The following is a 13,964-nucleotide window of genomic DNA, read 5'->3' as shown; positions in this document are numbered from 1 at the left end:
TTCTAATCCTTACTCGATAAAATTCACCTGCCTTTCTTTACCAGCTTTCTCTGTTGTCAGTTAAACACACTTATTTATTAAAAAAAAAAAAACAGAACAAAACTTCCAAAACTACCATTGAGTTAGTTTTGTGTTAGCCATCTGCTGCTGGGCCTGGGGCCTGCCCTTAAGTGTTATTTGCATACCCAGTGAGACTCTGTTACAGGGTGGTTATCAATTGGAGAGAGATTCGGGTTAGGGATGGGGGCTTGTGTCTACTTCTCAACACTGGGACCCCATCTGGCTTAGAGCTATATAGGATCTGTGCATACTGCCAGTCTCTGTGAGTTCATAGTTGCTTCATTCATACTGTGTCTAGACAGCCTTGTTTCCTTGGTGTCTTCCCATTCTCTTGGCTCTTACGATCTTTCTGCTTCTCTTTCACAGAGTTTCCTGAGCCCTGAGGGGTGGGATTTGATGGAGCCATTCCAAGGTCTCTCACCTTCTGCACACTTGTGTGCAGTTGTGTGAGTCTCTGCATTTATTCCCATCTACCTACCATAGGAGGAAGATTCTCTGATAATGGTTGAGACACTGATCTATGTATGGCAGAATGCTTTCAGGAGTCATTTTATTACTATGCATCTTTAGCAGAACAATAGTATTTGTTTTTTCCCTTGGTCCTTGGTGTATCTAGTCTCAGGTTCTTGGCTATCTGGGCAGTGTAGGGCATAAGTTCCGTCTTATGGAGTAGGCCTTAAATTCAACCAGATAGTGGTTGGTCACTCCCACAGCTTTTGTGCTACTATTGTACCAGCATGTCTTGCAGGCAGGTCACCATCGTAGATCAAAGTGTTTGTAACTGGGTTGATGTTTACCAGCTTGACTTCCCCGTGTTCATTGAGTCAGAGAGGTATTGTCTTCAGCAATATGGAGTTGCCATCAGTTTGTAGAGAGCAACCAACATACTTGGCTATAGCCTGGATTGTTTGGGGTTTTCCATGGAACCTTTTTGGCCAACAACTCAATTATATGTAACCCATTCCCAGCACCGGAGGTTCTATTTGGGGGTTTGCTTTCTTATGGCACCCAGAACCATCAGCCTAGGGGCAGCACCACACCTCAATCATTAATTAGGAAATGCCCTACAGGCTTGTCTACAGCCTGATTTTATAGAGGCATGTTCTCAGTTGAGGTTCCTTCCTCTCAGATGACTCTAACTTATACCAAGTTGACATAAAAACTAGCCAGCACACCTGCTATGTGCTAGGACTTTGCTATGCGGAAGGAATGAACATAGGAAATCTGTATCATCCTTAATGAGACCAAATGGACAAAACACTTGGCAATCTCTCTAAACAAATGCAAGCTAATGTCAAGATGGCATAGATAATAGTCCATAATGCTTTATGCAGCATATAAAACTGCTCTTCACAAATATGGCCTAGGTTTTGTGAACTGAACCCTTGGGTTAGATGTTCTGTGGTCTCACTGTACGGGTCAGTAAACCGAGGCTGAGATATGGAATGCCATTTGCTCAGAATTGGAATGTTAGTTCCTGAAAGACCCCCGAAGAGGTACTTTCGTAGAAGGAGACCCGCACCCAGGAATCAGCGAGACCACGAACTTGGATGCAAAACCGCAAGAGGCTTTATTGGAGATACGGGTACCCGGGCGACTTAGCTTCTGCGAAGCCAAGCGCGCCGAGCCAAGGGAAAGGGGTCCTTATATAGGGAAAAAGGCACAAGCTAGAAGCAGGGATTCTATTGGATAATTCTAATGAGGCATTGTACAGAGCTATTCCCATTGGTCAATGTAAATGAGGCGCTATACAGGGTTATTCAAATGAGGCGAAGTACAGAGTTATTCAAATGAGGTGAAACACAGAGTCTTTCAAATGAGGCGAAATACAGAATCATTTCTATTGGATGGTTCAAATGAGACACAGAGCCATTCCAGATCAGCATATTCTCAAGGTCTGGTGTCTGGTACAACAGACTCAATTCCCCCCCCTCCGCGTCCAGATGGCTGACCTTGGGGGCGGAGACCTTGGGACGGAGTGTTTCTCATCGGGCGGGGCTCAGGGGCAGGGCTCCAGGCCGGCTCACTTGGTGTTCGTTCTCGTGCCGGCCCACCTGGTGCTCGTTCTCGGGCCGGGCGTGCGGCGGGTGGCGGGGGAAGTGGAGGCCGCCGGGGGTGGGGATCGGGGAAGCTGCCGACAGGAGGAGGAGGAGACAAACTTGAGAAAGAAAGGGCTAAGGGGCAGGGGTCTTTCAGTTCCTACTGTGCTTACACAGTGTTATAAGAATTACATTGAGTGACAACCCTAAACACTATCTAAGTTCAGAGAAAGATAAAATGTGCTCTTCTGTCAGTGGGGGAAAGTTATTTTTTTCCCAATTAGATAGATAGTGGATTACATTGTAGATCATATTTTTCCCTCTCTCCTATTACTTTTGACCCACCCCTTGTCTCCTTCAAGTTTAAGAGTATCTTGAATGTCCCTTTGGCTTTTATTTTTTGGTGATAATAGTTGGCCTAGGACCTATCCCAAAGAGTAAGCCAGACTTTGAAGACCCCCTATGGAAGGCCTTACCCTCCCTTGGAAGCAGAAAGGGTATGGGATACGTGTTGTGTCAGGTTCGAGGAGCCCAGAGACTAACCAAAGGAGTCGACACTCTGATGCAAAAGCAAAATGTTTCTTTTTATTTCAAGCTGGCCAGCTAGGATCTCACTGCATAGTGGGCAAATGAGATGCCAACCAGCCAAAAAGAGAAGCTTTTAAAGGGGCAGAGCATAAGGTTGAAGGCCACAAATTACAGTTTCCATGGTTACTTAAGGTCATACAAAGTACAGAGTTAGTCAGTAACTATACATTTTAAGGGAGATACATTTGACTGAGATAAGACAGGGCATGGGCTTGCAGGGTTACGGAGTCACAAGGTCTATCAGTTTTCACCTGGGCTGGGGGATCTTTATGACCAACAATTAGCAAAGGGATGTTAACAGGAGTGGGGAATAGTTCAGGCACCAGCCATGGCACTCCTGATTTAAGGAGTTAAATTTTCCTTTATCATTAGACGTTCCCTTTTCAGGGCCTAAGTTTTTGAATTTTTGGTCCCTCAATAGGTAGGGTTTAGTTGGGGGAAGACAGGGGGGGAGGGGAGGGAAAGAGACATGGGATTGACATGTAATTTTCTTTCTAATTAAAATAAAAAAAACAACAAAACAAAAAAGAGTATGGGGGAGAGTCCAGTATGTTTAAAACAACTTTCTCTAGGAAGGACATGTCATCAACATTAGACATGTGACCCTGAAGAAGGAGGTCTGAGGCAGGGAACATATTTAATGAGTTTGGCCAGAGCCCAGAAAGCTGTCATGAACGGCTTTCTGTTACTACTTAAGCGCTAGCAAGGCAGAATTCCTTCACTGCAGCTTCCTGTCACTCCAAAGGATATGCTTAAAACCAGGAAAATATTTGGAGCCAATAAGAGAAGAAAGATAGTTTCACTCCTAAAAGTAATTACGCACATGGCTTAAAAGGCAGGACATCAGATCTGTAACCTGTTTCACCCCCATGTCCTCTACTTGGTCTGGATGCTAATCCATGTTGATCACTGCTAGCTGCAGTGGGTACAACCATAACAGCCTTATCAAGTTTCCAGTTCAAGTTTACTTGCAGCTCTGAAAATAGAAACACTAGTTAGACTGTCTGCCAATTAACACCACCAACTGGGACCTTCTTGAGGGCAGAATTGGAAGGAGCAAGAGGGGAAAATGCCCCATGGTCTTAGGAAAACACAGCACACACACACACAAGCCCAAATCAAAAATTCATGAATCACTTCTATTCAAGCTACAAAGGACAGAAATAACTACATACAGTAAGTACCTAGGATGAAGTTCAGATGTAGAATGCACAAGTCATGTGATATGATCAAATCACAACTTTATACTTTAAGCTCATATCATCTTTTCAAATGTTTTACCTAGGGTTATGCTATTATCTTCCTTGGTTCCTGAATGGAAATTTTATTTTTTGGTTCATTTTTTGTTAATTGATAGTGTTTTACAGAACAGTCCCTTGAAATGAAAAAAAGATGGTCTAGATGAGTTTACTTAGTAATTAAAATGTTTCCAGTCCAAAATGGTAGTCAGATTCTCAGATCTTCATCCTAAGGTATTGTCAGTCCAAGACTGTTCTCTCTTTCCCCCCAGGTAGGGTCCATGGTTGGTTGCTGCTAGCCTTCAGCCTTCTCACACACCACCAAAGCTCCCATCCCCATTAGCCTGCTGCTATTCTATCTGCTTGTGTCCTGAGTCTAGGACTGGTCTTTGGAAGGTCAGCACTATATCTAACAGACGGTAGAAGCTGATTTTTTTCCCCTAAAGGAAACCTTTAAACCTTTGGAGATTCCCATCATTACAGGCCTCTTAAGTAAATACATTTGGTCTAGAGAGACATGGAAGTGGTGACCTACAACAAATTTTAGGATTCCTTTGGTCTGTCTCTGACTTTAGGCCATCTGGTTCCTCCATGCTTCTAGACCACCCTTTACTCGGCAGGCAACTCTGTGTTGTCTGTCTTCTATGTGGCCCACATTTGGTGCAAAGACATATTGATAAACCCATTCTCTGCAGGCGCAGCCTTCTTTCACTTACAGGCAAAAATGGTGATGTAGTTCTTGACTTTCTAACAACAGGGAACAGTTTTTTAGCTCGCCAGTGCCAAGGAAGTTCATTTTATGCTTGAGGAGAAAGAAAGAAGTATTTGGGTGGGTGGGCAGAGGGGACTCTACATCACAAAATTTTCTCATAAAACTCTTCACAGGTCTCTCTCCTCCCTATACTCCCCTGGCTTCATTTTAGAGTAGAATGAGTCCAGCTTTGATTCTGTTGATGTGGTCAGAAAAATTTCTCGATGTTGACTTTGTTGATGTGATGGTCTTTAACTGCAATCTGTCTTCCAATCCTTAATCAAAAGGAACCGTACTTCATCTCTGCCCTCTGAAAAGCTGAATCTATAAGAAGTGAGAGCTCAGTAAATGTTCCGTAAGTGGGCAAATCTAAAACTTACTTTTGTTGTGATGCCAAGTCTCCAAGACACTTCAAAGTAACTTTCTCAACTACTGGCAAAATGCAATCACTCATTTATAAAATACTGATTTTTTTCCTCATAATTTATAGTCTTTAGTATTTACCAGGCAATAAATTTGGGGAATGAGTCTGGGAAAGGGAATACCATAAAGATAAATAATCCAGTCTTCTCAGCAAAAACAAAACAAAACAACAACAAAAACAAGTCTTACAAAGCAGCAGGAATTACAGACATTTTTGAGTAGTTTATTTGAAAACAAAAAGAAAAAGAAAACCAATAACAACCTAAATCTTGAAAAAAAGAACAAGAGAAAAACAAAATTAGATTTTAAATGTGACAAACTACCAATATTTTACAAATGATTATAAAGATTCCATGTTCCTATTCTTTCTAGTTTTTCCTGTGTGTTTGAATATTTTATAAATGAGAATCGCCATTGTCCTTACCTTCCTTTAGAAAGAAGGCAGCGGCAGAAGCAAAAATGGAAAGGATCCTGCAGCCTTTGCAACTTAGTTATGAAATGCTCATGGGTTCCATTTTGTTGTAGTGCAGTAGCATCATGATAGTCCTAGAGCTATTCGAATTTGGGCAACGGAGTAAGCATTTTGGAAGCAAGATCTTTTGCTTTGGAACTACGTAAAAATGAAATTCCTAGAAATAGAAATATTTGTAAGTATCATTACAGCCAACATGGAGAAAGTTAATATTCAGAGAAACTGAGAAATACTAAGTAATTCTCGGAATCAATACCCTAGCCTTGTAGTCTTCCACCATGCTGCTTGGTGCATGGCATTGAACCAGAACTGCCCGGGCCCAGAGAGAGCCACTCTCCGGGTTATAGTACCTTGTCTTGCTGGATCCTTTGCCCCTCTCTGCTGGGTACAGGTAGAAACCTGCTTTTGTTGTGTAGTGAATTCTCAGAGAGCGTCGTGGTTCAAATAACCTGGCTTAATCAGATCGAGTAGAGAGGCAGTCACTAGCCCCTCACTAGGCCAGTAATGTGAAGCTTGTACTCCACTTTGAAATGGATGGAGCTAAAACTGTGGGGATGAGGTGCCCAGGAGCGTTTTCGGATGTAGACACAGGGAGGCTGACTAGTGGGATGGTCCTACATTGGTCTGGTCCACACAGGCGCAGCCTTATAGGATAGGCTTGAAAGCCGGGAGTTGTGAATTTTTTCTCCACCATTGGACCAGGACGCGAGGCCCGAGGCTGAGAGTGGGCTAGAGATTGCGCCCAAGTCCATTGCTTTTACGCAGCAATCACAGGAGAAAAGCAACGGACTTAGAAAAAATATATCTAAGTTCCTTAACTTCTGGAGTCTGCGCAAGCGCGCTGGCGCCTACGCAATTCGGTCGTCTTGCGCAACTCTAGGGCTGCGGGCCGCGGGCCGCTTCTGCTTCCGGGTCACGGCTTGACAGCGGCTTCTCGGACCGAGCTGTGCCCCGCGGTTCGGTGAGTGCTGCCGTGGGAGTGGGGACGGTGTGAAGCCGGGTCCCCAGCCGGGAGCCCCGCAGCCACTAACGTCCCTAGCCTCGTGCCCGGCCCGGGCTGCGAGCCTCCGGACGGTGCCGCCGTTCCCTGCGTTTGCGGGTGGTGGGGGCGGGGACAGCTCGGTGTCCGCGCCCCGGGGTGCAGCCTGAGGCTCCCTGGGCTCGCCGGGATTGCTGCGAGCTCCTGGGGTCCCTGCTGCAAGGGACGCCGCAGTCCTGGCATTTCCTGCCCTTGTCCAGGCTCATGAGCTCGGCCAGGCTCGGCGACCGCGAGCCTCCAGCAAGCAGCAGGTGTCCTGGGATTGGGTGCCCCAGTCCAGGCCGACGGTCCCGGAGGCGGCGAGGCCCAGGCCTGCCCAGAGCAGGAGCTGTTGGGTCTGTTGAGTGTCTTTCCGCATTGCTTTTTTTTTTTTTTTTTAATGTTGTTTTCCCTGCATTCTAGGGAAAGAAAACAGGGCATGGGGCCGGTGAGCCCCAGCTAAGGAAAGGACCCACCAGGGGTCAGACTGCAGGGTAGATTATTCTGACCCGTCCTCAGTGCGAATGCTGTCCTCATTTAAAGTCACACTGTTTCACCTGGAGCTTCCCTGTAGCAGGAGATGAACACCGGCCATGCTCTCTAGATTAGAGTTCTTACCCTGGAATCCAGGAGTACCCATAAAATGAGTGCAGGGTTCATTGTCATCTGCTTAACCGTGTACCAGAAACTTAAAAGAGCCACTTCAGTCCAATGCATCCCCTTTAGAGAGCCTAGGTTTTGTCCTCGGTCCACACCATTGTTGGGACCCCAGACTCAAACCTACTTTTGTGCCCTCCATGCTTTTGAGGGGGAGGGTGTGAGTGTTTGTTTGAGTGCTAGGAGTTGAAAAAATAATTTGCCAAATTCTAAGGAGCACTCAACTGCCAATTCGTGCCCATAGCCTTGTACACCTTGAAACAGATATAAATGGCTACTGATTAGCAGAAAGAAACTAGTAGAATTTGTACGATAGTATAGAATGTGTAAAGGGATACCCCGCCACAAAAGCAAATCTATATTGCAGAATTACCAAAAATGTTTTTTCATGATTGTGTTATTAGTACTTGCATGTGTAATTATGAAAATTATTAGGTTCCAAAGTAAAAGCTTTTGCTTCTGGGTTACACCTTGACAGCAACTTCCCTGACCCAGAGGTTTGATGAGTGGATCCTGAGTGCTGGATGGTGTGAAGTGAAGTCAAATAATGGTTTAACAAATGTCTGTTGAGAGCGTATGTGTTTAATCGCAGCACAGGGGAGACAGAGGCAGTCAGATCTCTGAATTTAAGGCCAGCCTGGTCTACAGAGTGAGTTCCAGGACATGCTCTAAAGCTACACAGAGAAACCCTGTCTTGGAAAACAAAATAAACAAGTAAACAAAAAAAGCAAATGTATATTGAGGACCTTCATGTGCCAGGGACTAATTTACAAGCCTCCTGTTAACTCTTGAGGGGTTGATATTTAATAAATATACAGATTCCTAAGCAAAACACTGAAGAGTTGGAGCTGCTTGCTATTATATTTTTTCTTGTTTTGTTTTTTCTGTGTGTGTGTGTGTGTGTGTGTGTGTGTGTGTGTGTGTGTGTGTGTGTGTGTGTGTGTGTGTGTTTGGAGACAGAATTTCTCTGTGTAGCTTTGGCTGTCCTGGAATTCCCTCTGTAGATCAGGCTGGCCTCAAACTCACAGAGATCTGTATGCCCCAGCCTCCCAAGTGTTGGGCATCTCCCTAGTCCATCAAGCAATCAATATGTATTAAATGTCTACATCTTATGGGATTTGGCAGTTGGCTTTACTGAGCAGAAGACAAAGCCCTATCAGTCCAACTGATTTTAATTCAGATGGAAAAACAGCAATGTGTGGATAGCTATATTGTAAGGCAAATAATAAAGCACCTAAAGGTGATATTGATATTAAGTAACAAAAATTCAGAGGCTTAAAAGTGTTTCCTGCTATCTTCAGCCTTCAAGAACCCATCTTACACCTTGCTAGCTATGTAGACCACGTGGCACTCCATGGGGATCTTAGTACTGGGCCTCTTAGGGAGATCTTGTCCTAGTCATCAGAGAGTATCCAGGTTTACTTAACATCCTAGCAACTATTGTAATCTGCCTTGCTATTACAGGAGGTGGCACTGATTAGTCACTGAGCTCCTTGGCATCAGTTTTTATAGTGGGAAGCCCTCAGAATATGCTTAACCCAGAGGACAGGCATACTCAGCAATGCGTATATGCCTAAAACATCTCTGTTTCAGGCAGTTTGGAGCATGTGGACATACTCTGAGCCTTGATGAGTTCCAGTATGTGGTACATTATGCAGAGCATTCAGAGCAAATACTCCCTCTCAGAACGCCTGATCCGAACAATCGCTGCCATCCGCTCCTTCCCACATGACAACGTAGAGGATCTCATCAGAGGGGTGAGTGGGCCATTGTTGATAGAGCAGACCTTTGAGAGGGGAAGTGTCAGAGTCCCTGCTAAATCCCCATAGGTGTTGGAGTTGCAACCTTGCATGTTCATCAGTGTTTAGTGTGAGCAGTTAAATATGTTCTCCCTGATTCTTGCTTCATTTGCCTTTATGTCCCCGATGTTTTTCTCCATAAAATATGTTTTAGTTAGCCCTGCTTGAATGTTTTTTGCTTTGTTTTTTCAGCCCTGTTGGGATGTGGTACACGCACATGTGTGAAAGCGATGCAGCTCAAAGTCTTCTGTCCACACTTTAGGGAAGGTCTTAGGAGGCAAGCAAAGAGGAGGTCAGGTTTTAAGTCCTTGGAGGTTTCCTCCAAACCTGGATGGTGATGATTGCAGGGAGAGATTTCAGTTTCCTGCTTGGTTACAACAGCTACCAGTTTTAGTTCCATAGCAGTGTGTAGTAATTACAGATTAAGAAAATAAGGGCTCCAGAGTTGACTCGGTGATGCAGAGTATGCAACCTTATCAGGCAGCTCACAAGCACCTGTAACTGTAGCTCCAAGGGTTCTGATAGCCTCTTCTGACCCCTGTGGACACAGGCACTCATGTGTAGAACTCGCACAAGGACACACACGTACATGTCCTTAAAAACAAGTCTTGCTTTCTTAAAAGAAAGGAAACCCTTTCTCTGATCTCAGAGCACTGCAGTCAGTTTTTCTGTCACACAATTAGTACCCTCGAAAGCTTTGGTACCCTTCACCCTTTGAAGAGAAGTTACAGAGTAATGTTTTGGAAAATGTAACCAAAAACAACTTTAGGATCTTCTCTCTGGGTCAGAGTTGCACACCTGCGCCATAGCTTGTTCTCAGCACAGTGAGGGGAGAAGCCTCAACAGTAGTAACTTTTTTCTCATCCTGTTCTACAGTGGAGTCACTCAGGCTTTGGTGTGAACAGCATACTTTGAGCCTTCCTTATCAGATTCCGAGTAATGCTGAGACTCAAGCCACCTTGAAGAGTTTGTAAACACAACAACATTAAGACCGCCTTATAGTTAATGAGGATCATTTGATGAATTGCAAAAAGAGCCTGATAGTTCTAGCTTCAGCCTGAGACATATTTTTATATCTTGCAAAGCAAAGTGGCCGTAGAAAGTGGTTAGCTGGGCCAGCTTTCCCACAGCTTTTATACATAAGGCTATATCTTCAGAGGTATCCAGGTAGCTTTATTTGGGGAAATGACTTCCTTTTTTTTCCTTTTCAATATTCCCTTGGTTTGAGTGCTGGAATTAGTTACTAGAAATAATAGGTAATTGTAGTTAAAGTATATTCAGGCTTAGGCGTCCCTTCTCCATCAAGTCCCTTCTGTGGCTTCTGAATTCCTTCCCATAGGGAGCAGATGTGAACTGCACCCACGGCACACTGAAGCCCCTGCACTGCGCCTGCATGGTGTCAGATGCGGACTGTGTGGAGTTACTCCTAGAAAAGGGAGCAGAGGTGAGTGACGTTTCCAACACTTTCACATTAATGAGTCATAAAAAACGTGACCTTCATGTTTCTTAGAATTTCCCTTTGTAATTCATGGTGGCATTGGCATATCTGTTATCTGTTACTAAAGCCAAGGTATAATCATAAATCCATAAGATGATTTTATCCCTTGGCCTTTTTTTGTTGTTGTTGTTTTTCACTTAAGCTGTGCATGGCTTCAAGAGGGAGTTTTATTTCTCTTTCCTTCTCTGCTTACCTCCTGGGAGTTGTTCATATTCCCATTGACTCCTTGCCTTGTACCGTACAGTTACCATAAGTACAGAGACTTTTCAACTCTGATTAATTCTATGTCTGATACTCTTAGATGTGTGAAATTCTGGAGACTATTGTCTTCTTTGTAATGTATCTTAAGATAAAAATAAAAAATTAATTTTTGAAAGTAGATTCTTGGTATTGGCATGCAGCTACATAATATATAAAGAATGATTAAAAGAACAGACTCTGAGCCAGGCATGAAGGTATGTGTTCACCTGTAATCCTAACACTGAGAGGAAGGAGTCAGATGGACTGTGAGTTGGAAGCCATCTTGACTATATAACAAAACTCTGAAGCAGCCACCCCTCCCCTCCAAAAGGACTTTGGAACCAATTTCATGGATTCCACTTCCAGCACAAGTGATTCCAGTTGTGTGACCTTAAACAGATAGCTTAAACCCTTCCTTTGCTTCAATTTCCCCATCTATAAAAAGGGTATGTTGTAAGATGGTAAAGTGTTTGGATTTCTGGCTTGTAGCAGTTGCTAAGTACATGGCAAATTAATCTAGCAGCTTTGTCTGTTGGTGAGCAATCTTGATGGTGCTATATGCTGAGTGTTAATTTGAATCAGACAAGCCATCAAGCCAGTGTGCAGCCCCAGAAGAAGCAAGTCCCATAATCTCCATACAGCTATGTTGTTCTCTGCAACACTAGCTAGTCTATAATCTTGTAGTTAAACCTTTTTGTAATGGACGTGACCCTGAAGTGAAAAACTGGTTATTCCCTGAGTGATTAATACCAGTGACCAAAGGGAAAGTGAGGCTTAACAAAATAAAACTGTCAGCTCCATTAAATGGTTTGCTTTGGCTTTACTGCACCGTGTGTATGGAGGAATATGAAGTAATGATTGACTCAGTGAGACAACTGCTATTTCAGCACTGGGAGTCTGTGCTCTTCCTTCCACATGAGTTCATCTGAGATTTCTGTAGGGTTAAAAGGACATGTCAAAGCTAAAAGGACAGAGTTTTGACTTCATTGTGTTTCTTTCTGGCTTCCATTAATCACAGGCTATAGAAAGTGTCAGATTAAATAATCCAGAATTTCTTTCAGAACAGTATTAAAGACTTGGACTTCATCTTTTCCTTCTTCATTCCCTGCTGTATGGCAGAGACTCTTGAATAGAGAAGTGGACACTGCAGTCCTGTCAGCCTATTAGGATGATAGCTGGCTGTACTCAAACAGTTCCTATTTGTTCCTCGTATATGTCATCTCATCTTGATCACCAATACTTCAGGAGAATTGCATATTACCTTACTGTTGAGAGCATTGCACGGCAAATCCACACAGTATTCTTTGCCAGCCTCTTTCTTCTTCCTAGTACCATGCCCACTGTAAAACAGTTCCTTCCTTTCTGTAGGTCAATGCTCTGGATGGTTACAACCGAACAGCCCTCCACTATGCTGCAGAGAAAGATGAGGCTTGTGTGGAGGTCCTGTTGGAATATGGTGCAAACCCCAATGCACTGGATGGCAACAGAGACACCCCGCTTCACTGGGCAGCCTTTAAGAACAATCATGAATGTGTACGCACTCTCCTAGAGAGTGGAGCCTCTGTCAATGCCCTGGATTACAACAACGATACACCACTCAGTTGGGCTGCCATGAAGGGAAATCTTGAGAGTGTCAGCATCCTTCTTGAATATGGTGCTGAGGTCAAAGTCATCAACTTGAAAGGCCAGACACCCATCTCCCGCCTGGTGGCTCTGCTAGTTAGAGGACTTGGAACAAAGAAAGAAGACTCCTGCTTTGAGCTCCTCCATAGAGCTGTTGGACACTTTGAATTAAGGAAAAATGGCACCATGCCAAGAGAAGTGACCAAAGACCAGCAGCTATGTGAAAAACTGACTGTATTGTGCTCAGCACCAGGAACTCTTAAGACACTTGCCCGCTATGCTGTACGCCATAGCCTAGGTCCTCTCTACCTGCCCAATGCGGTGAAAGGTCTTCCACTGCCAGCTTCTTTGAAGGACTACCTATTACTCATAGAATAGCCTGGAGGAGACATGTCCGCCATCATGCAGACAACTCTGGGTGAGGTCCTTGCCATCCTGTCTCTTTCTCATGGAACACAGAAGAGAGCCTGTTCCTGCCATGTGGTTTATGGGTTTTTGAGGCAGCACATCACAGCAGTAATGTGTGCACCGTCTCCCCTCCTCATACCAAGCAACCAAACCCAAAATAACAAACTTCCTGAACTTCTGTTTGCTGTTTTATTGTTTAGTTGCTTCTTGATAGTGAGCCCTGCAAAAGAGGTCTCCGTACCCCTTGTAGGACCTTGAGAGTCAACACTAAATTTCCTAGGAAGATGTAAAGTACCCAGAGAATGGTTTTCCTTTGGGGCCCTGGTTTAGCATTGTGAAGGAGTTTCTCCTAAAAATTTTTAGTTGATCTGAAAAAATCACAATTCTAATGGACAAGAATTATGTTCCAAGGATGAATGCTTGAACTTCAGATGATGTAAACTCAGAATTGGGCATTCAGAAAGAACTGGCTTTTTTCTCTTCACCAAAAGAAATAATTCTTTGCCTTTTTCTATAGTTAGTTGTGCCTGAGTGCTAGTCATCTAGCGGTATCATTTCACAGAAATACCTTGATGCTCCCCACAAGAAAAGATACGGAGTCTCAGCAGTCCCAGGATTGCCAGACCATTCTTCAGTGGGGCTCTTTGTCCCCGAGACTCCTCTGCACTAATGGGCTGAGCATGAGTTTCCTGCACTTAGATGAGGGTGTTTCTTTAGCCAGACAGGGCAGAGGCACTGCCTTCTGGTGGAGCTTCGTTGTTTTTTGGTTTTTTGTTTGTTTGTTTGTTTTCCCTTTCCCTCTTGGAACTTTTGCTTTTTATTGAGCTATAGAAAATGGTAGGGAAAGTGGAACTGGGAACAGAATATAAAATGGGCTTCTTTGGAATTGGCCTGCCTACCCAAAAAGGACCTGTTTCAGTGAACAATATTCTTCCTTTTCATGTTCTTAAACTAGATGAAGTTGATACTGACCTTAAGTTATCTGTATGCAAGTTTGGAAAGCACTTTTTAAAAAGCTGGCTGGAACTACCCCCAGATGAATAGGGCAGTCTGGCACAGCTAACTTGAAACACTATGCCTGCTTTTGTCCTTCCCTGTTGCCGGGGTTTGCCCATTTGAAAAAGAATAAATAAATAATTCTAGAAGCAAA

At 44.0% G+C, this 13,964-nt stretch overlaps 1 protein-coding gene and 1 long non-coding RNA gene across 3 annotated transcripts; one reads left to right on the top strand and one right to left on the bottom strand.

The window, feature by feature from the left end:
• Positions 1–3,119: 3,119 nt before the first annotated feature.
• On the bottom strand, positions 3,120–6,395 carry LOC103163348. The gene is made up of 3 exons (XR_003481426.2): positions 5,922–6,395; positions 5,524–5,728; positions 3,120–5,000 (listed from the first exon to the last, which is right to left on the bottom strand). It is a non-coding gene; the product is annotated as an uncharacterized LOC103163348 (long non-coding RNA).
• Positions 6,396–6,398: 3 nt separating this feature from the next.
• Asb8 (ankyrin repeat and SOCS box containing 8) lies at positions 6,399–13,964 on the top strand. 2 transcript variants are annotated; one of them, XM_027396446.2, is made up of 4 exons: positions 6,399–6,532; positions 8,844–9,003; positions 10,385–10,489; positions 12,152–13,964. In XM_027396446.2, exons 2-4 carry the CDS (start codon positions 8,875–8,877, stop codon positions 12,782–12,784), a joined length of 867 nt encoding a protein of 288 aa, XP_027252247.1. In that variant the 5' UTR covers positions 6,399–6,532; positions 8,844–8,874; the 3' UTR covers positions 12,785–13,964. The 2 variants fall into 2 exon arrangements, with proteins under 2 accessions (XP_027252247.1, XP_027252246.1); XM_027396445.2 differs by having other exon boundaries at positions 6,432–6,532; positions 8,840–9,003.

This window comes from Cricetulus griseus, chromosome 2 (assembly GCF_003668045.3).
Source record: "Cricetulus griseus strain 17A/GY chromosome 2, alternate assembly CriGri-PICRH-1.0, whole genome shotgun sequence".
Taxonomy (NCBI): Eukaryota; Metazoa; Chordata; class Mammalia; order Rodentia; family Cricetidae; genus Cricetulus; species Cricetulus griseus.
The sequence above is the reverse complement of the archived record's forward strand: the minus strand, read 5'-3'. Positions and strand labels throughout refer to the sequence as shown.